General features: G+C 30.8%; 1 protein-coding gene across 1 annotated transcript in view; it reads left to right on the top strand.

Moving 5' to 3' along the window:
- Positions 1-23,312, top strand: part of LOC129216252 (F-box only protein 28-like) — a 28,890-nt gene extending 5,578 nt beyond the window's left edge. The window contains exons 3-6 of the mRNA XM_054850450.1: positions 6,153-6,348; positions 10,113-10,255; positions 16,943-17,517; positions 22,569-23,312. Coding sequence (XP_054706425.1) covers positions 6,153-6,348; positions 10,113-10,255; positions 16,943-17,482 — 879 coding nt within the window. The 3' untranslated portion in view covers positions 17,483-17,517; positions 22,569-23,312. The remainder of the gene's footprint in view (positions 1-6,152; positions 6,349-10,112; positions 10,256-16,942; positions 17,518-22,568) is intronic.
- Positions 23,313-23,722: the final 410 nt, after the last annotated feature.

Below are 23,722 nucleotides of genomic sequence, written 5' to 3'. Positions count from 1 at the left end.
AATTAATAAAAGGTGTTAGAGGAGAGGAGAAGAAGTAAGAGTTAATAAGGAACATATGGTCACAAACACAATGCTGACGTGCTACATGCACGCAAAGTGAGAAATTGATGGATGCAAAAAAAGTCACAAATTTATATATATATATTACACAAATGCAATTTTACACCACATTTTAGGACTTAAGAAAGTTTTAAACCGATTGATGAAATTTACGGCCTTTAGCTAAAAAACATCATGCGTCGCATTTACAGATCCCTCTCTGTTGCAAAAACGAGACTTTTGAAAATTTTTCATCAGCCGCTGCGCCTTTGTTGCGATGCGTGTATTAGAGCTACTACAGACCGTAACTTTCAAAAACTGCTCTAAATATTTCTTAAAAACTAAAATGTTAGGTAAAATCATCTGTGTGCAACAAATTTGTGCCCTGCTTTGCCTCCTGGCTTTGTGTGCATGTAGCCCGTCAGTGATTATAACTTCCTTATGATTCTTTGCTTCTTATCTTTCTTCCTCTTATCTTTCTATCCTCCCCTCTCACACCCCTTTGATTTTTGCCCAAGAGCTTAGATTCACTCTGTAGGCCGACATGTATATAAGCGTATATTCTCGTGTACACATACATATACTGGTGTATACACGATAATGTACGTACAGTGGCTCCCAAAAGTGTTCGTACACTTTGAAATTTTTTAGTAAAACCAAAATAACTCGAAACTGAATTCGAATATGAAGTCCAATATTTTTTCACATCATTCCTATATCATTCTAAATACAACCTATTGGTTTTTTCAAAATATTGACGGATCTTCTTTTTGAAATGGGTCAGAAAACGAAGATACAGAGAAATAACACGCCACAAAAGTCATCGTACACTCAAATATTTTCGAATAAATTCATGATTAAAATTATCATATGCCGTTTTATTAATATTTTTGCATTGTGTTGACCCTTTTAAGTCATTTGGCTTTAATTTTTTGTTTATTTATTCCTTAATATTGTGCTTTTTAGTGTAAAATGGCTGGTATTCGTAAAAAAACCACAAACACCATTCAAAATTTGAGTTTTTTTCCCACAGTAGTGGTAAATTGGTTTGAAATGTCTCTAAATTAGTTAATTTATTTGTTTGTATAGTAAAATGCTTGATAAAATGCTTTAAAGAAAGGAATCGGACCGAAAACAAGGTAAGAAAAGGTCAACCGGCAAAGTTGACGAAACGTTATCGAAGATTTAAAGTTAAAGAATTTATGAAAAATACACATTTGAGTGCTGTAAACGTTTCTGCAGAGTTAAATGAAACGTATTACATTTAATTTTTACCTAAAATTGTTCGCCAAGTTCTCTGATTAGCTGGATTAAATGGGACCTCTTCTCGCAGAAATTTTCTTGGTCGTGCGAAAAACAGAAAGCTTACGCTTTTCGTCGCAAAATCAATTATAAATAAGCTAAAAACGTTTTAGAATCACGTCTTATTTACAGATAAAAATTAATTCAACATTTTTGGTTAAATTGTTGTATAACTGTAAGTAGAAAAAAAAATAGGCACTTAATCTTAAGAACTTATTTGGATCAGTTAATCAGGACGGTGGAGGTTTTCTAGTGTGAGGGTGCATATCAGCACCAGGACTTGGTAGTTTGTAATTTTTTGATGAAATAATGAATCATGCTGTTCCTTTAAATATTTTAAAAACCAATTTTGAACTCTTAGCCAAAAATTTGGTTATTGAAACAACTTTGTTTATTTATCTAGATAACGATAAGAAGCACAGGGTTTTCAACATTTGCGTCTAGTGCAAAGAAAATTGTCCTAAAGTTTAAAAAATACCCCCTAAATCTCCAGATTTTAACTTAATGTAACGTATTTAGAGATATCTGGAGGCTAGATTACGAAAATAGGGCTTTAAAACGAAAAAAGAGCAAGAAACAGTAAGACTCGAAGTGTAGTAGAACACTTACTCAGAAATTACGCAAAAAAAAGAAAGAAAAAAAATGAAATCTATTCCCAGACGTTTAAAAGGTGTTATGAATACTGTATGATATTCTACTAATTAATAACTTAATCAAAAGTTAGATTATTCAATAATATATAGACATTTTATAAAGTGTACGAAGACTTTTGTGAGATAAAATTTCCGGCACTTTTTGGTTTTTGATTTTTAAAAAATTAAGTTTTAATATTTTTTAAAAACTTTTCATGCAGTTTTGTTACAAATTGATCATAGATCTTATAATTAAATACCTATTCCGAAATATTAATTCTAACCAATTGATTGGGGACTATTTCGTTGAAAGTCGTAGGTGTACGAAGACTTTTGGGAGCCACTGTATATACGTCTATACAGGTATATAATCGTGTGTACACGTGTACATGTGTATATACTCGTGCTTCCATATTATATATACGTGAGTAGACACACAGACGCACTGGCTGTATCCACGAATTAACTCGTGTACACCCGTATATGTATGTACGTACACTTATATATGCGTATATACTTCTAATATACACATATATACTCAAGTATGCACGTATTTTCTCGAGATACAAGTGCATACGCGCATATGATGTTCGTTTATACGCGTATATACTTGTATATACACGTGACATGTACATATACGTGACACGTATATACATGTGATACGTATGTACTCATGTAGACACGTATAGACTCCTGTAGGTAATCATGTATACATGCTTATATACTCGTATTTATACGTATATACTTGAGTAGGCACGTGCATGCATGTATCTGATGTATACATGTATCTACTCATATAGGAACGTGTTTACTCGTGTATAACACAACACGTATATATTCGTGTACACATGTACTCGTGAATATACTTGTAATTATAAAAACAACTGAAATATACAAGTATTAGGGTTTTTATAATGGTTTTGCTACTATTTTTAACTATGACCACTTTACCCCATGCTATGACCACTTTCCCCCACCCCATGGGGTAAAGTGGTCATAAAAACATAGGGAAAAGAAAGTTCTATAAAACTACTAAAATCAATATTTTTCTTCCTAAAATTTAATGTACCGTGTTCTTTAATAATGCAATGTAAAATAACAACAAAAAAAGTTGAAGTGTTTAAAGAATTTGTTGCATTTATTATCCATCTAAGTTGAAAACATACGATTTTATGACCACTTTACCCCACCAGACCCTACAATATACTTCTCTGAATGTGGAGATTTCAAAATTAAACTTCATTGGATCTGCTCCTCTTTATGACCGAGCTTTTCAGATATTTGCAGAAAAACTTTCGACACAGTAGATCTTTTACCAAAGTGTCTCTTGCTGTAGAAAAGGCAATTTTGTTTTCTTTTACTTTTTTTTAAATATTATTACCTATTATTTTCTGTTTGAATTTGAATGAAATCTGCATACAATGTTTTTAGTACAAATTTGATATTGAGTTGGAAAAAAAAATTTTGCCTTGAAAAGTGCTTGAATTTTTCTCCCTGAATGGTATGAACCCTGTGTATTGCCCACCATGGCTGATTTATGCTCAATTTTATGTTTTTACAAGTGAAATGTTATTCTAGATGAACATTAGCCTCCACTTATGAATTTAAAAGCTGTAAGTCATTTCTTTCTCCTGTTATTAATTTTTAAAAATTACTGCTCATGGGTTTTTCTCTTTTCTACTAAGGGCAAGGGAAAATAAAATATGATTATAAAATGAGTTGACAGTGGCTTTTTGATGAAACAATTTAAAAATGGTTTTACATCAGTGGACCTTAAAGAAAAAATTTTGCTGTCACTATTTTTATATTCATTTAAAATTAAGAATTGAAATTACCCAAAGTAATCTTATGTTTTTAAAGGCATGTTTTGATGAATGTGTATTGTATTTGATTGCATTTTCTGCGAAATTGTGCCATTAGTTTTGATAGTTAAATGTTAGTAAGTGTTAGTTAGCAAGGAATTAATAACATTTTTGAAATTATGAGATGTCAACTAAAATTTATCTACATCTTGTTTCTCGTGTGTGTCAGCAAATTTTTAACTTAAAAATAAATCTTGGAATGTTCTTTAGTTCAAAATTAAATTTATATTAGATATTACAGTTAATAATAATTTTTTTTTTATTTAACATAATTTAGAACGTAATTAATAAAAAACTTTTTTTGCACTCTTTTCAATGACCAAGCTTCCCATCTTAATCCCATCTTAATCCTAAAGCTTCCCATCCTCTCATAAGCTTCTTTCCCATTGTAACTAGGATGTAGTAATTATGCAGTTTGATGACAAGATAAAATTGCTTGCTCAAATGGGTTTTGGTACTGTTGGTGCAATTATTTTTTTACAAGGCAGCAACTGCATGCATTTTTCAAAATTTATAAATTATTAATTGTCAATTTTATAACTGAAATATTTATTTGCAGTGTCTTATTTACATTATTTTTATCCCTTTATTGACAAAATGAAGTTTTCGAATTTTCAATTTTATTTTTATATGATAGAGTAACATGTATGAACATCATAGGTGAAAAATTTTTTACGATACGATAAGTAGTTTTTTTTTAAATTAATTTTTAAAGTTCAATCTCTTGTGACGTCAAATGGCATAGGAAGTGACGTCATGCCCTCTTCCGGTAAGGGAGAAGTCGAAGGTCACGCATGTTATGTACAGAATATCAAACGCCATTAGCGAAGATATCTGACATATTCTAATACTGTCTAACACTAAGCAGAGTGAATATTACACATTACAAGGAAAGATACTTCTGCTATAAAAAGCTTTTATTTAAAAGTTTAAAATAGTTGGTAAGTTAAAGAAATTACAATGTACGTTGCAAAACAGGATGGATGAACATTTAACTTCATACCTGTAAAGTGAATATTCTATATAATACACCCATTCGGACATGAGGAAAAGAAAACACCATGTTACAAGATAGCCACACACCAAATACCACTCAAAACCCTCTGTGATCTTACTTCTTATATCCCACAGAAAAACACAGTTGATGTCTACTCATGGCGCCATCTACCGGACAGTGAGACAAACAATGAGAAAATTGATACGTATATATTTATGATGACAATAGAGGTTTGTTTAAATGGCAAGACCAATTATGTCTGAATATATTATACAACAACGCATTCGACTTCGAAGACGAAACGTAAAAGGCTTATCTCCTCGCATTTAACTCCTCGTGTTTCTGGAACATTAAACCTCTCATCCTCTCGGAAATATTCGAATAAAATCATTGATGTTACACGAGGAAGATTATTTAGATTGTGCTTTAACGAATCCGGTCTCCATAGTGTGTTCAAAAGGATTATTGAATTTCTAAAAAATAAAAACATCAGCGCGCTCAAAATGTTCCTAGCGAAAACAAGGGATCTTTGGCGGAAGGTTGCACATTCGCGCCCTGTGACGTAGGCTCGTGACGTTTCAAAAGCGCGCAGTTTTGCGCGTGGATTTTTAAAAATTCATTAAAAATCAACCACAGTGTTTTAAAATTCGGCAATGGTGAATTTTTTAGTTTTGAGGGTCAATTAACAATATCCAATAGCCAAAATATGAACATTTAATAGGTTGCAACTTCCCTATTCAATGGAATTGTATATTGGCAGTTAAGTTTTTGCCATTCTTTCCATTTTTGTTGGTTTTTTCCAGTTTTGCTTTGGTTTTTTTCCATTGTCTTGGCAAAAATTACCAACCTTGCTGTAAATGGTACTTTAATTAAAAATTAGGATTTACTTGGCATATTTTAAAGTTTTAAACTAAAGCTTAGTAAAATTCTTTCATTATCCACCATTTGTTAAATAAGGGGCTGTCCATAAATGTCACTTTTGTTCAACATTTTGACCCCCGCCCACTTTTTGTCACATTCTACCAAAATCCATCTCGCCCCTTTTTCACATGTCACACTATTTTTCATGAACATGTGACATTACGCATTTTTTAAAGAACATTTCTTGTTATCCCCTCACTTCCCCTTGCCACAAGCTCTGAATTTCATGAACTCCCCTCAAAGGATGATAAAGTTTTTGGACAGCCTCACAATTCTTTTAATCATCGTACATATTAAATTTTAAAAGAAAAATACTTGTTTACTGGAAACTTATTTTAATTTTCCAACGTATTTTATGCATAATACATTTTTCTAAAGATTTTATTCCAAAACATTCAGGTGCTTGACGAAATTTATAGAGTGCTTAGGTATGTGACTACAGAGACATCACCTGTACGAGCTCACGAGGTCTTGCAGGAGCTGAGAGATTTATCATCAATGGCAATGGAGTATTTTGATGATAAAATTGCTCCCACTTTCAAGAAGCATAAGGATCCAGTACCGAAAATTCACGCTGGCATAAGTTTCCCCATGAGTAAGTTTTTATCATTTTGAAAGAAATCATTTGTGTGTAATCACTGTACCTTCTCTGCCCATCACCCTAGCACTTTGAGATGCACCTTAGGTTTGTGATCCCTGTACCAATCTAGACTTCGTATTTTCCAAAAATGTGTGTAAGTATATCAGATCTACTAGGCGGTTGGGGGGTTGTACATGTTCTGAAATTCCTTTTTCCAACAAAATTTTGAAGCAACTAGATATTTTAAGTTAGTCATAATTAGAGATGTGGATTGGGTAAATACCCTGTAGGTAGGTAAATATTTTTTGGGTATTTACCCGGGTATTTACTCAAGGCCTGGGTAAATACCCAAAAACTGAGTATATTACAAAAAGTGCAAAAAGTGAATGGGATATTTTTTTCATCTAAATATAAAATAATTGGTAAAACTAATACATACATATGTGTTACACAGTTTATAATATTTTTTTATTGAAAGACTTGATGAAATTATGAAAAAACATATCGTGAACCAAAGAATCTTTCTTTTCAATGCCGTAATTGGAGAAGTATAAGCAATTCAATGGTGAACTTCAGGATTTCAAAATCTCAATCTAGGTTAGTCATATCCAAAATGAAAAAAAAAAGGAAGCATGAGGGATGTTTTCAAGAATAAACTGAGAAGTTATTAAGAATATGATGTTATTTATTTGTTTTATTGCTGTTTAAGTGATAACGTGGCAAATATAGAAACAGTTTTCACATTAACCAGCAAAAAGAAATCAAAATATTGTTTTCTGTTGCCTTGCTCATTTGCATTTGCTCCCCGGTACTTCATGATGAAACTTCATTCAAACTATTTTTAATACACGCAATTATTGATGTAGGGTGGGAAGATATTTTTTTGGGGGGGGGGGGTATTTATCCGAAGGCAGGGTAAATCCCCTAGCAATTGTGCATTTTGCAAAAAAAAAAAAAAAAAAAAATTAGGTGGTATCAAAAGGTGATGATTTTCTTTTTAAAACATAAACTTTTTAAAACATTTGAGACTATCAAAATTTCTTCCTGCTGCAAGTGCCACTATCTTTATCTTTTCTTTCTCATTAACAGTTCTGTATCCTTCTGAAACAAACCTCAGCAATTTCTTTCCTTTAGAATTAATTTAAAAAAAATTTAAACATCTTCAAACACATTTTGCTGAAAAAGGATTTATCAAGTGTTTTTATGCTAAAATTTATGTTGTATTGCATTTAGTTTTAGTATTAAATAGTTTTGTTCTTTAAATTAAAACATTGTCAAACAGCTGTAACGTCTATTTTTTTTCTCACACTCAGTACATATGTTTGAAATACAATAAAAAGAGAAAGTCAAAATATCAAAATGAAATGAGCGAACTAAGGACTGATACGTTATCAGGGGGTGGACCAGCCACTTAGTTCGCAAGATCCATTCTTCAGAACATTTTTGGTTTGTTTCTTTCTATTTTTGAATTTTAAATGTTTCTTTATATATATATATATATATATATATATATATATATATACACACAGTAAAACCCTTCCTAACAGACACTCCTCAAAGGCGCACACCCCTCTTATACGGACAATTTTTAATTCCCCAGTTCCAATGCAAATAACATTATTAATTAATTTGATGTCATGCAGGGATATATTACTGGGTTATAAAAGGCTAGGACCTTAAAAAAGTAATGCTTACTTTTTTTTTGGAACCAGTTAAGCTTTTTACTTTTTGTAGAATGGCTTTTTATATCTGAAATTTGGCAAGCAGCATTGATTAGACATAGCCAGCACATTTAATGTGAATGTCATATTAGATTGCTAAGTTGTTTCACACAATAATTCTTTAATATGTGATCAAAATAAAATTTTTTGGCAAAAATTTATTGTTTTGTATATGGTTGGTTAGATATATACATAGTGGAATACATACAGAAAATTATTTTAGTTGAATATAAATTTTTGAAATAAATACCTGGGTAAATACCCATTTTGGGTATTTAACCATGGTAATATACCCTGGGTATTTACCCCTAAAAATAAATTCCCGGGTATTTTAAATCACTAGTCATAATTCTCAGGGGGAGTTACATGCTTTATTATGTTTTTTATTGACATTTACATATGAGCAACAGAATTGTGGAAGTATTGAGGTGTTGGAGAATTCTTGATAAATGAATGCACATTTTGAAAAATGTGCAAATTTTTTGCCAAAATTTACATTTTGGCACTCTTCTTAAAATTTTTATTAAATTTCTTCTTAAGTCCTTATATCTCGATTCTGGTAGGGCAAGTGCAAATAGTTTTTGCATCTTTGCATCAAAAATTTGTCTCAAGATGCTCTTACGATTGCTACCTTTTTAAACTTTTTTTAATTTTTGCACTATTTGTGTGGTTCCCTGGATAAGTGTCATTTATTGTTTTAAACTTATCCAAGTCAAAGCGGTGCACAACCTGCGAACCACATGTTTGCCTGTGTCTTGTCAGTTGAGCACCTAGCAAAATTTAAAAAATATATATTTTCTAAAATTTATCAGAGATAAATTTTTTTCTCAAGACTTTTAGGAAAATTCTCTATAGTGGGTATTAATTTTGGTAATTTCTTAGTTATATCAATAAAAGTCTTATTAAAAAAAAAAAAAAAAAAATTCACACATATTTCATTGAAAATTGCTATCAATGTTTGAGATATCACTCCTGTTATGACCTGTAAGTGTTTCAATTATTTTCAAAATTTAAAGTTATTTTTAAAACCTACATTTCTTAAATTAAGAAATAACGTCAGAAAAGCACAAATTCGCTGATTACTGCAGACATGTGTTTTGGCGTTACAGGGAACACTTTTTTCAATGCAAAATTAATGAGCTTATGGATGAAAAAACATCTGGCACACTCGCTTTTGACTTTTGTCAGATGTCTTTTCATCCATAAGCTCATTACTTTTTGCATTCTAAAAGGCATTCCCTGTACCGGCAAAACACTTGTCTGCAGTAATCTGCGAATTTGTGCTTTTCTGTCGTTGTTATAACTGTTTTCAAACTAAAGAATTGGATTTTTTGCTCATATTTCAGTATGAAGAGTATCCCAGTTTGTGATTAAATAATTTAAAATAACTTTGAGGGAAATATGAGCTTTTTCGTAGCATGCATCATCATAGAAATTGTAATTTGTTTGCCATGTTCTTAGTGTATAGTGTTATGAGTTCGATGCAACTTCAAACTTTCTTTAAATAACGACACTGATCTTGAAAAAAAGCGGGAGATTTATTTACAGCTATGTACAGGAAATGTAGTTACAACTGCTAAATCAATCATCAGCAATTAAGCAAATATCAATTAACACCGTAAACTCGATGATGGCACACATATTTACATCCAAATACGCAAAAACACAGCGTAAATGCTTCATAATAAACAGAGCAACTGCTCAGACAAAACTCAGACAGTTCAAAAGCAAAACTAACTCTCTTCTCCATTCACAAGACGCCCGGCGTTTTATACCCAGCAAAGAAATATCCAGAAAATCTTACTATTTTCTACCAATTTCTCATATTTTCTTTTTTTCCCATTCACAAATCTTATCATTCAAAAATGGGGGGACCGTATACTTCAGTCGAATGTTAGGGGGTTGTATGTACATTACAAGAAACTATTTACAGGTTACATTACTAAGATAATTTTAGGTGAAAAATAATGGAATAAACGCCAAATTTAGCCAGATTACAACAAATTAATCATAAAATAATTAATAAAATTTGTAACAATATTTACTTTCCTCTTTCAGCAGGTGTCAAATCTAGTTCCAAGAGCAGTTCGAGTTCTTCACCAAGTCAAGAGACAAAATTTCAAAAAATGTCACATTATGTGCGCCAGCTTCTATCAAAGCAAAATCAAGCAAATAAAGATATTACTGCTCTTCAGAATAAGGTAAAAATGTCATTGTTTAATTTGAAAAATTTGTGCGTAAACAATAAGATTATGTATAAACTAGAGAGCTACCATCCCTGCTGGCTACCCTCACCAGCTGGGACTGGTTTAGAACTGTTTATGGAATTTCCATTGTATCACTTTGCTAGCTTGTCGAACGCCAAAATATTTTAGACCAGCTTTATCCTTATCTCAGAAAGAATTGGTACCCTGTCAAAAGATGTTTTAGTTTTTAGCACACCTCTTTGGGATTAAAAGCAGTGAAAAATCTTGTATACTTCACTTGAGTTTCAAAAATTGTATTACATTGTTCAGTTTGTTAATTATCACAATTTGCCTTTTGCTGGTTAGAAAGTTAGAAATTAGTTAGGACATTGACAGCTGGTGTATCTTTTTCTTGCTGATATTGTCAGACTAAAACAATTGTTGTCCAAAATTTGGTGATTGTGTCAGTATCCCAATGATATCACCTAATCTGCTTCATTTTTAATGTCAAGTTTCATTTGCATGTTGTTCTTTCCTTTATCTCTTGTTACAAACATGTGCTGTTTTGCAATACAATCAAGATGAAATTGGACATTTAATAATAGTCGTCAAGTAACTCGCCACATGCCACATATTTATGCTCTCCAAAAGTTCGCTGTTTTGGTTCAAAAATATATCTTTGGCATTCAACAATAGAATTTCTACTTTTTTTCCCCCAAGCATTTTATGGCTTTCTTAAAATAAGATTTTCATATTAATTGGTATGGTTTATCTCGACAATTATTTAAGGTGTTACAACTTGTAAGCTGTTAGCTAACCATAATTATGAATTTTGATTCAGTCTGACTTTGCAACATCATAACTTTCTATTGATTGCATTGTTTGCTGTAGTACCATCATTATTTTTTTACTATAGTAAGATGTATTTCAAATATTTTATTTTAATTTCATGAGCATTTTATGAAACTTTAAGAATTTCTGTGATTTTTTACAGAGTACAAATAAAGCATTTTGTTAAAAAATATGTTTAAAAAAAGTTACTTAAATAAAGTTGAAATTTCTCAAATTGAAACACAAATACAAATATTTATCTTTTTTCATATAGTTTGAATGTAAAATATTTCATAAGTTATTATGATTTGAAGGTTGTTCGGTACATCAGATTAAATTGTTTCAAATATTATATTCTTTAATAATACAATGTGAATAAAAGATAAAGTTTTATGTGAATAGAAATACAAAAAGTTCTACCACATTTGTTGCTAATGTACAGATTGAGTTATCTATCTTGTTACACAGTCATTAAATTACTTAAGTGCATGAGCAAATTTGAATATATATATATATATATATATATATATATATATATATATATATATTGCAAAATCTGGAATCATTGCTCATTTGGTTTGGATTTGAATATTCAACTGCTCCAAAACTATTCCTGTGCTATATCCTGCTACAAAATGCTTATTTTTTAAATTCTATTCTGCTTTAAGTTTTTTTCTTCCTTCTCAAATGGAACTAATTAATATTTGAGGGAAATATTTAACTAATATCATTGACATACTTTTCAAAAACAGGTGTACATTTTTTGATGAATTTCTTTTTTAAATTGGAATCTGAAGGATTTAACAACACTGACTCCTACAATTAAAAAGAAATAATAATAGTTTGAAAGTTCATCAATTTGACAGTGAATGATAAAATACTTCCTTATGATTCAAAGAGGTGTGAGGAGGAAGCTTCTGAACTTTAATTTCTTTTCCATCTTGTCATTCCTTCTCCAAACAATTAGTTTCAAATACATTTTAACCTCAATATTTGTTGGCTTTTTATTCTTAATATTGATCTTTTAAATACTTATCGCATCTCAAAAATTCATCTAGAATTCTTCTACAGGGGCAATGACCTCCCAGGTTTAGAACCATTGATCTTGGGTACAGGGGCGCCCAGATAGGGGGCCCTGGAGCCCCCCCATTCAAATTAAAACTTCCTTGCTTTTAGTACTTTTTTCTTTGCACGAATGTAAAAATATTTCTTCTCCACCCTTTTTAATGAATAAGTTATTAAAAATGTCTAATTTTAATGACTCTAATCTGTCCTGAAATTGTTTTCTACGGGGAAAAGATTTGAGCTCCCCCCCCCCCCCCTTTGCAACTTTGCATATGAGCACCCATGCTTGGATATCTGGTCTCCAAGAAAGTCATGGATTTTAACCATGATTGAATTTTGTCATAGAAAGTGATGATTTCTGCAAAAAATGCTCAAAAAACATGGAAACTGACAATTGGTCTGTTTGGTTCCTTCGCTCTTGAAAATCCCTGAAAAGTGTTTTAAAAAAATATCATTTTTATGTGATTGAAAACCTTCAAAAAGTTTGAAAAGTTTCTTATTGCTTGAATTCCTTCAAAAATCATCAGATCACACTTTAAATTTTTCAAAAGTACTTTATCAGTGCAATTTTTTGAACATGTGTTTGATACACAGCATCACATAATTGCTTTCCACATTTGAGATTTCAATACTTTTGCATTTTGAAAATACTGTCAAAACTTGTTTTTGTAATACTTGGATTTCACAATGCTATGCATACCATGTCGCTTCTTAAAAAGTCCCAAACTAATGGCAGTATAATCTTAATGCTCATTGGTTCCAAATTTTACCACAGTGTTTTATGGTGAAACTCCGGGTACCACGACACTTTGAGCTGCTCAAACAGAATCAAATTTCTCTTGACATCAAACAAAACTTGCATCATTATTTTGTTTATTACAAATAAAGTAATGAAACCATCTGGAAACATTACAAAGTTTAAGCTGAGTTCGAACGCTCTTATAAAAAAAGCTAAAATTGGGAAAAAGGCTTAAGCAAAATGTCGAAGGGTTAATAAATACGTTTACACATCTTTTCAGACTATTTGTTCATCTCCAGTTGAGAGCAAAATTCAAAATTTAGCCATGGCATATTTTCAGAAATAAATACACAGTAGCTAATATTCCTCTAAAATTTAAAATCAAAAGTTTAAGAGTTGTAATGATACAATTAGTTGGGGGAAATATATTGCATAGTTAAGACCAAGTACTATTGAACTTATTGGTTGTTGAAACATGTCGACTGAGATTTATAAAAAGATAAAGTTCTATTGCCATGCTTGCTCCCTCGAATTCTGCATCATTTTTTTTCTTTTTTGAACATAAAAGCAAAACTACCTTGCTTCATTTTCGTAATTTAGATGATATTTTCGCATTTTGCGAAAAAAGTGACCATAGCAGAAACCCTGAAACATTCATCCTAGGAATATCTGTCTAGAGACAACAGATTTTAGCTTTTGGCAGGAGAGACAATAGAAAGAAATGCAAAGCAGATAGATTTCTAAAACTGAACTGGAAAAGTAGCAGAAAAAGAGAAAGACCATGCTACCTTCAGCTGTAGTAACTTTTTTTGTTAATAATTCTTCTAAACCTTTCTCATATTTCATACTGTTTAGTTGAAGACTCATTGGTCATTTTGCCATGCTCACCCGAAAAGTTTGATCCCTTTGCATCTGAGAATGTTCAAGTCAATACCACTGGTAAAAACTATCATTGAGTTTCACTTCTTAATCTTACATTTATGAAGATTACAGAAAATGAAGTTGGTCTAAAAAGTTAACTAAAAACATTTTGAATTGTGATAGATAGAACATGAAATCAATGAATTATCATTAGAAACTTTTTTAAGTCTGGAAATATTGGGATTTTCTCAAATTTAAGAAATTTTCATTATTTTTATATAATTATGTTGATTATATCAAGTAAATTAGTTATTAATGGTGTCTTTTTTTTGTTCAATTTTTATCCTTTATCTTATCAAGCAACATTTTTCAAATGACTGAATTCAATCTTTTTAAAACCTGCTAATCTTTCAATCTTTTTAAAAGATAGAAATTACTTTGATATATAAAAGCGTATAATTTTCATTTATCCTGATAATTCATTTATACATTAAGTTTAGTTTTTAATAAAGTATTGGGAAGTGCATGTATTTTAGAAAACTGCTTGCTTTCAAAGTATTAAAAACTTAATTGTATAATTCCTTTCATTTTTTAGTAATAAATAATTTTTTAAATCTGAAAGAGTAAAAGAGTATTTTATTTTAAAACTGGGTTAAGGGTTCTCTATTCACAAGTAGTTGTACATATCAGTATTGCCACAAATTTGAAGATTATTTTGCTTTGAATATTCATTGTAAAGTGAATGGTTTTATTCGATGTTTTTAGTGACTGGAAGAATAATGTTGAGTATCATATCAGATTTTTCACAGGAATAAAATTACTTTCTTTATGTGTAAAGTTTTGACCAAAGAAAATTTTGATATGGTTTGTTGGATACCGAAAAAATTGTTGATGTTTTAGATTTCCTGGATACTTGTGTCCTTGGAAGCAAATGTTAAATTTAAAACTCTAACTATTAGTGTTTCTTGTTCTGCATGAATTGTTTTTTAGTAATAATAGTAGCTCAGCTAGTTACATTTTGCTTCAGTTTGAATATTTAGAAACGATTACAAAGCATAACTCACATGAGTTAATTTTATTTTTTTTAAATGTTGATTCAAGTAATTCTTGTAAGAAAATGATGTTTTTTGCTGAAAACAATTGTTTGCCGTGAGCGACAGAATGTTACTAGTAGAAGTTATGGATTTGAAAACTCAAAATGTAGCTGATAAGCTAAACATATTAAAAGTCATAATCAACCTTGCAATTACAAATAGCTATTTAAGAAAATATTGCTACTTTGTGTTCCTAATGTTCGTTTTTAGTTTTAAAGCTTGAAAATATTAGCAAATTCTTAGACACACTGATTTCATTTCAGTTTTCATGCTGAAAACTGAAAGGTCATGCACTTTTGTTGTAGTATCTAATTCTATATACCAAAATTATATTTTATTTTCAATATTTATGAACTCATTTACCAACACTTTTATGAACCTAACATTCTATTACATCAAAAACTTGTTACAAAGAAAGGGACAGGGTAAAACAAAATTCAACTTATTACTAACTTTTTTTGTTAAGTATATTTTTTTGCCAAAAATTTTTTCAAGATGAAAATTAAGTAACTCAATGGGAAAAGTTATTGCAATTGAACTTCAACTTCAAACTTTATTGCTTGCTTGAATGTCATAAGAATTCATTTTTGTCTTGGTGTATTCTGCAGAATTATCTCATGTAATTTTCTTTTTTATCTCACATTCCTTTTAAATTTCCACTACTTGTACAAAAAGTGTAATTTTTGAAGCGAAAATAAATATAAATTATGTATTGAATATTTTTAAATCAAAAGATAAAGCTTAGACAGATTTCCTTCCTAACTTCCTCTGTTCCTTTCTTTAAAATTAGTCTGGGCGGGACACCTCCAGCCATAGATGATTCAGAAATTTCCTTGAAAATGAAAACAGTGGACATTTTGGATTGAAGTGGTTGGAAAAGGAACAGCGCATCAAACATGAACTTGCATAATGCTGTAATAGTCAAATAATATTGCTGAAATTTCTTCCCCACAAAAATTGTGCGCTCATCAAAAGATTAAAGATAGAGGATTTTTCTCCACTTAAAAACATTAATTTCAGTCCTTGCTTTAAGGAATTCAAAATTAATTGGTGTTAAGAATTACTTAGTAAATTGTGCATGGCAGCAATATCTCATTCAATTATTTTCCTAAAACTAATGCATGGCTCTCTTAATTTCTTAGCATTTTAAATGAGGAAATGGATTTGATATTGATGGCATGATTACAAGTACAGTCCTGTCTCTTTTTGACTCATTCTAATGCATGCAATCCTTTCAATATACTTAATCCGTTAAACTAAAATAACCAAATATATAATTAACTATTCTAATTTTTCCTTTTTCTAATATTTGAATGTATTTTTCATTGGCAAATTAGTTTATATTGTTCAATAATCCAAATTATTGACTTTATTGAAATTTATTAAAACTTTATTGAAGCATGAAAAGTTATAAATTAAAGTGTAAAACATTCTTTGTCCTGTTCTCAAGTTTGCTGATACTTATAGTAAGATAAAAATATAGTGTCACTCAACTCAAAACTATCTGCAGGTATGAAAACCAATGTACAGTGGGTAGATACGAATTTTAAAAAAGATGTTGCCTTTTACTTTCAATCATGTATACACAAAAGCAAGAGGTTAACTTGTTTAGTTATTTTATTTTCGGATTTTGAAGATAATCAATGTTTAATAATAATAAATAATTATTCGCTGATGCACTTATCCACAGCAAATGCATCCGCACAGCAGCAAATGTATCCCCAAAAGGTGTACATCTGTATTCTGCCGCGTGCAGGTAAACGGCAGTATCGAAATTAGTTTTCGAGATATTTGAAGAAATATGGTGGATTTAATACTAACAATAGAAAAATGTTGGAATTACTTTTTTTTGCGCTTTTTTTTTTTATTGGAAACCAAATAAGCAACCTTCACAATAAAGGTAACTTACAATAGTTGACAAAAAGTGCAAACAAAAATTAAAAATGAAAAAGTTGCAGTCCTACACACAGCAGTATTATCTAACTAGAGTGATACCTTTTTTTTTTTTGATATCTTGCAAATTCTTATTACACTAAAAAATTTCTTTTTTATGAATATGATAATTTGCTATTTATTAAAATATGTTGATATGTATTTTTTTCTTATTTACAGAACAATGATTTAGCAAAAAAATGTGATGAATTAGAAAAGCAATTAGTGGAACAACAAAGGATAGTGGCATTGCACGATCAGAAAAGTAAAGAACATGATAAGCAGATAGCTGCCCTTTCAAAGCATTTAAAAGTACATAAACAGCTTGAGCTAAATGAGAGCGATCAATACGTAAAAGTTGAGCCTGGGCTGTTGGATACAGTTAAAAGGGAATCACCTGCTGATTCTGATGGTGATCATGGACCTGCTGCAAAAAGAATGCGGCTAAACACCTCTAAGGACCTGGGACAATCGGGATCTTCATCATCAGAATCTAGAACTGTAGTTCCAACTTCTACTTCAACAGCCCTAAAATTAGAAGAATCGGATGAAGAAAGGATTGTCGATTCTGCTTCAACTTCAACATCGAATAAAAAGGGACGAAAGTGTTCAATTGCTGCTGTTGTACTTCAAGTGAAAGAGGAACCTCAAGCTCATAGGCCTATTACTAGGAGCTGTACTTCTAAGAAAGGCAGTGAGGCAAATAAAAGGAAAATTTAGTTCCTAGTGCAAAATACTGTACATGTAATAAGTTGGTGAGTTACATCATTTTTATTTCTGAATATTAATGGTGGTACAAATCTGATATGGATTTGTATCTATCAATGGGCACATAAGAATTTTTCAAAGAGGAAGGGCGTGTCAGGGTGGAAAGTCCACCATTCTTGTGTCATACTCCACCATGCCGCCGAACATATTCTTTTGATTTTATTGATTGTCTGGAACTAAAAAAAAAATTACTGAATAATTACTTAACGAGAGTTAATAAATTTTTTTAATAATAAATACTGAAACTACCAAAAAGCACAAGAATGTATTTATTTTATTTTTATTTTTTTTTCTATTTAAAAGTAAAAATAGGGAAGCAAAATCATCATTGTAGAAGAATTTGTTTGTATACAATTCGATTTTGCAGGGAAGAAAGTGAACATTTTACTTTTTCATTTATAAAATCTAAAGTTATTGTTTCCCTTGCTTGGATTTTTGTGTCAATCAAAACTGAAGGGCGATGGGAGGGGTTCGGACCCTCTCCTTGTGTGTACCACTGGTATATATTAAGGATGGATCCAGAAATTTTTCAAGGGAAGGCGACATTTTTTTTTTTTTTCATTTTTACTAGGTATACTGATTTTAAAATATTGATCGCAAAGGTTTTGGGCTTGAATTCTGAAACAGTTCCGAGATAAGGTTCCAACCCAAACCCAAACCTCTCTTCTCCCAACATCAAAAAATCCCGTCTAAATTCGCATTTTTGAACTTCATTTTCAAAAAATTACCAATGGAAAGTCCCTCAGGGGAGGAAAGATTGCCTTCATCGCCCCTCCCTTGTGTCCGGTATCTATATATTTAAAAAAAGTAATGACAAAGAAATTCGTAATGGGCGTTTGTGCTGGGCTCGCATCCATAAGACCCTATATCACCTACGGCTTTGAAATTTGGTACAAAATGAATTTGAGCCCCAGCAATTGTTCCTCAGAGCGTTTTTTTTTAAATTTTGAATTGTTTTGTAATTAATTTAAAGTAAAATTTGATACATATAGCCTATTAATGGAATGAAAGATTTCCCACACCCCTTAACATTCTATGTCATTTGGAAGAGCTTTTATTCCGCATCAGATTAGGCTTGTTCTAGATTTCTCTATTAATTAGGACAGCAAATCTAAGGGATTCTATCTTAGCGAAAGTTTTAGACTAAACTCAATTCAAGCCCAGAACTACAAATTTGAAAACGACTTTTCAAATGTACAAAACTGCTGGTTTGCAATGTACAGAAATCCCTCAGTACCAAAGGCTGAAATTTGGTATATGTTAGTTTGCACTCCGGGAAAGAGGTGCTCTTTGAAGCTCTTGTTTAGTCCCTAAATTCTCACGCAATTGCTTTCATCTGGAGCATTTTCTGAATTTCTTGCTGGAATTGCTGTTACCATTTTTTTTTTTTTTTTCAAATGAAGTCTTAGAAAATGAATTTCAATACTGCAGTGCCAACTCTCATTGTCACAAAAATTAGAAAAGTATACAAAAGAGAATAAATCAAAAATGTATTAAGACTAAAAGATCCAACTGTTACATAGAGCTTCTGACACATCCAAATGATATAACTTAATGGCTTAGTTTATTTAGTTGGTGGATTTTCATTTTAATGTAACTATTAGTCTTATTCTAAGGTTTTCTTTCTTTTAAGCTTAAAACATTAAATTTTAAATTTTGTAAACTGATTGGCAACATTTGACAAGCAAATAAGCACTATGTCTTGAAAAGTTTGGTGAATTTTTTAAAGAATGAGCTAATAGTTCCTTCTTGTGATTATTCTCCAAACATATAACATAGTCTGATTCAGATTACAGGAATCAAAAGATGCCATAAACTGGACAATGTGATTAGAAAAATGATATTTTTAACCAAGGTAGCTGTATTTTCAGTCCAACAAAGGTGTTTGTGCTAAATACATTTTTTTGTCAGCTTTCATCCTTATCTGGACTTTTGTCGGCTTTTCAGAGTTTATAAAAGAGAGCAAATTTATCTTCCTCCGAAATTTAACCTTTCACCTCAATGTAATTGGCAAAATCATAACTTGCTAAAGATTTTATATGAAGTGATACATTAATAAGAATTTGGTTTTTAAAAGTTCTTTTTTGAAATAACTTATTGATAATTTTGTTTAATGTATTTTCATCAATAAAACTTTTTTTTTCTCTGTGGGTAGGAGTGGATTTGAATATTGTTCTAACAATGAGCTCTTTGCTTAAACTCTTATTTTTTTACCATGATTTTCATTTTGTTCTAATTGACATAATACATATTTTTGATCTAATTCCTCCTAGCAGACAATATAAAAAGTTAACCAAATAAGATTGAGAAGAATTCTTGGAGGGCCCAGAGTCCTGAGTGAAGAAAAAAATGTGTTATTTTTAAAAATAAGTTTTCAACTTTTTGTTTGTGCTTTTATTCAAATATTTCCCATCTTACCCTAGATTTGCCATAAGCAGAAACTGCTTTAATGGGGGTATCCTTTATATTAAAAAGTTGGTCATTACTTCCAAAAATTCAAAATATATATGTCTAAACATGACTAAGAGTGGAAAGAAAAAAATAGAAAAATATTGACTGCTCGATCGTGCCATCCAGACACTGCAGTTTTCTCTTTGTTCCGGGATGAGATTTTTCCTGCTTTTGCCGGAATTCCGGCTTTTTCTGTTGACTTTTAGAACCTTTCCTCCTTTTCCTTCTTTTTTTGCCTCTTTCAGGCCTTATTTTTCTCAAAAATCGGAAAAAAAATGATTTTTTCAAATTTTCGTCCCCGATTTCTTTTTTTTTTCTATTTTTCTTCCTCGAATCTTTATCCTCCACGATATCTGCCAAAAACGTTTGTTTTGGAATCATGCTAACGATGTCAAACACGTGCTGCGACGAAATTTGCATACCTCGTTTGAGATTTCAATCTTTTTGCATCCTGCAAGTATTTTAATTATTTTTAATGTTGGGTGGTTTTTCACTATATGTTACCTTATATCTGCTTATTTTATTCATCATTTCAATAATATTTTTATTTCTTTAATTTATTTTAGAAAAAATGCAAAATTCAATCAAAAAATAAGGCATAATTTTATTGAAACTTGGCATGGTTACTTTTTTTGTGTATTTAAGAAAGTGAAATAAATATTTATGGTGAATATCAAACCGTTTAGGCTTTACAGCCTGTTGAAAGTTTTGAGATTTCATGATTAAATGAGGCGACTGCAAGTTGTTCTTTTGATTCCGAAATCGTATTAGGAAGTTTTTAAAGACAAATTTTGGGTTCCAATGCAAAGAAAAAGATAACCAATCGTTTATATACATATATATATTTATGTTCTCACTCATTTAACACTATAAACTCAAATGTTTTTAATGAAAAAAATGTATTTTTCTCTAAAAAATATGAAAAGTTCGCACTATTTTGTGATGCAGTCAAGATTGACCTCCGACTCCCCCAACCCTTTGTTCAATAACTCAGGTATTAGAAATTGTTGCCTATTTTTAAAATTTAGATTTATTAATAAACACTCTTGCAAGAAATGGTACAATGCAGCAAACTATACAAAATCATTACTTATACTTAATTAAATAGGTATTACCTTTAAAACTGGTAAATTAGCCATTTTTTATTAAATTTTTGAATATCATGGCTTCCAGGTTCTATTTTGATGCGGTTTTGGATGTCATCCCTTTTACGAAATTTTTTGGATTTCCTCCTTTTTGCTCTCTGACCACTCTCATCCCTGTTTGTTATGAACTCATCAGTTTGGATTAGTCCACAAGTACCTAACCTTTTTTACTCAAGGGCCACATTGTACATTTTTGATAATGAGGCTGGCCATCCATTGGCACAACTAGAGAACAGTTTTAATTAAGAGGGGAGGGGGAAGGGTTCTCCCTTGGAAGTTTTTTGAAACTTTTTTTTTTCAAAAAGCTGTTTTTGAGTCTTTCATTATTTTAGGGAGACAAAAGATACAGGGGCTCAGCGGAAATTTTAGGCTGTAACTATTGAAAATTTTTAATTTAAAGATCTCTTTTCAAAATAAATTAAAATTTTCCCTCAACATTTTTTTTCTTTTTAAATCTCTTTGTTTTCCCCAAGATGCATTCTTTTTTTCTCCTCAATATTAAAGTATATTTTTGAATAATATTCAGCTTGGCATTCTGGGGAGAGGGACCATGCCCTGTGGACCCTGCTTCTTGTTGCATCAGTGGGGCCATCAATTCAACAATATTCAGTTCAGATAGTCTAAATTAGCCCTTCTCTCATGCTTTTTTTTTTTAAATACTAAGTACTCAGTGGTAGGGGTTTTGGGGTTTCCTGGACATAATTATCTTTAACGCTTGATAGGAAATTAGTTTCAAATTTTTAAAAAGGTTTTTTTTTTCTGTTCGTAATCTTTCTGGGGGCCGGAGGAAATCTGCTCGCGGGCCATATGTGGCCCGCGGGAAGTAGGTTGGAAACCCCTGGATTAGTCAATAACCTAGCTGGAAGCAGATGTTGATGTTCTCAAACTTTTTCTCTTCTGCCTCCAGCTCAGCCATTAACTATTCCAGGCTGATGAGTTGATAACAAGGATAAAACTGCAGTTTCTGGATGACACAAAACTGCTCTTGGTATTTTGCATGTAGCCCTAACTTAAGTGGTGGTAACTTATTGCTTAAAAAAAAAAGATAGTTAATCCCAAAATCCTTAGCTGTCTGACCAGCTATATGATGAACACAATAAATGTTTTGAAGGAAAAGGATTACCTATGTAAGGAATTCAAGCCATAAACTAGATAGAGTTGGTTTTCTGCCAGCAGAAGTTTGTTTTTACCATGCCAGTGGCAGAAACTGGGTATAGCGAGTTTTAACTAGCAACAAGGGGCCTCAGTTTAAGATCATCAATTGAAAAGTTTTTAATAAAATTCCTTACACTTTAAGAGGGTCAAATGTCAAAAGTTTAAATGTTGGGTCAGAGGTTCAATATTACTTTTGTACATACTAATGCATGTGGAGTTAGTTATTTGCAAGTTTGGCTATGTGGATCTGTATTAATTACTAATTGATTATTAAAATTTTCTTACAGGTGATTTTCTAGCTGATTCTGGTCTTCACATCGTAAGAAAAGGAAAGCTAAAGACATCCTCTATTAGTTGAAAAACAAGCCGTTGTTTTATAATTTTGTTTCAGTTTTTGAGAATGAGTGCATCATTTTCAATTTATCAATCTTCTACAAATATTGTTGCTTCATTTTTGAGTATTATAAGTAATACTTACCTTAGTTCTGATTTTTGAGCATTATTTGAGAACATAATGCACAAATTTATTGCAGTTTGATTTGTTTTTACATTGTATGTGGGATAATTTTACTATTACAAGAAAAAACTTATAGAAATTAGTTCCTAATGTAGTTATATGGTTGTGTGTTTTTTCTGTTTACTTGATTGAGTTTCAATAATCTAAACAACAAGGCGTTTGTCCATTATTATAATTTGTGTTTTGAAAATACAAAGTTAATAGTTTTGCTGTAAAATGGGAATAATATGTAATATTATTTCATGGCTCAACATTCCTTTTGCATTTTTTAAAATGTTCATTAAGTGTAATACATTGCTTGCATTAAACTGGTTATGCATTTGTATTCTAATTTTATTAATTTTTGAAACCGAGTGATGTTCCTTCTTGTGTAGTTCTTGGTCTTTTATGTTGTGCGAAATAGTTTTCATTCATTGCATTTTACCGTTACTTTTTTCGTAAATGGAAGCATTAAGTGCTTATTGTGGTTGTCAAACAGAAATATAAGTCATCCACATGAAACTTTGTGTTAATAGAATACATTTAAAATATTGGAAAGTTTTACTTTATTCAAAAACTAGAAGTCAATAATTAAACATTGTTGAACTGGAAAAATTCCAGTTTTATTTTTAAGTTTTGTGTTTATAAAAAGTATTTATTTTTTTCCTAGCATTGTTACTGTTTTTAATACATAAAAGTTGAGAATAAATGGAAAGTGATTAAATAAGCTTCGTGCTACGAATGAAAGTGAAAAAATCAAGTAAATAAAGCACAAATTCTCAAGAAAATACAGCCCAAGGTTCGCCGATGTATCAGTCGATATACATCATAATATGTATCACGATATATATCCCATATTTATTTTGAAAATATCATGATATTTTCGATCTTTATTTTTTCAACTGAGGTATTTTCAATGTAAAAATTATAATCATAGTAATATTG

The sequence above is a fragment of the Uloborus diversus genome, chromosome 2 (genome assembly GCF_026930045.1).
Source record: "Uloborus diversus isolate 005 chromosome 2, Udiv.v.3.1, whole genome shotgun sequence".
Classification (NCBI taxonomy): Eukaryota; Metazoa; Arthropoda; class Arachnida; order Araneae; family Uloboridae; genus Uloborus; species Uloborus diversus.
Note: the sequence above shows the minus strand (reverse complement) of the source record. Positions and strands in the feature narration are given on the sequence as shown.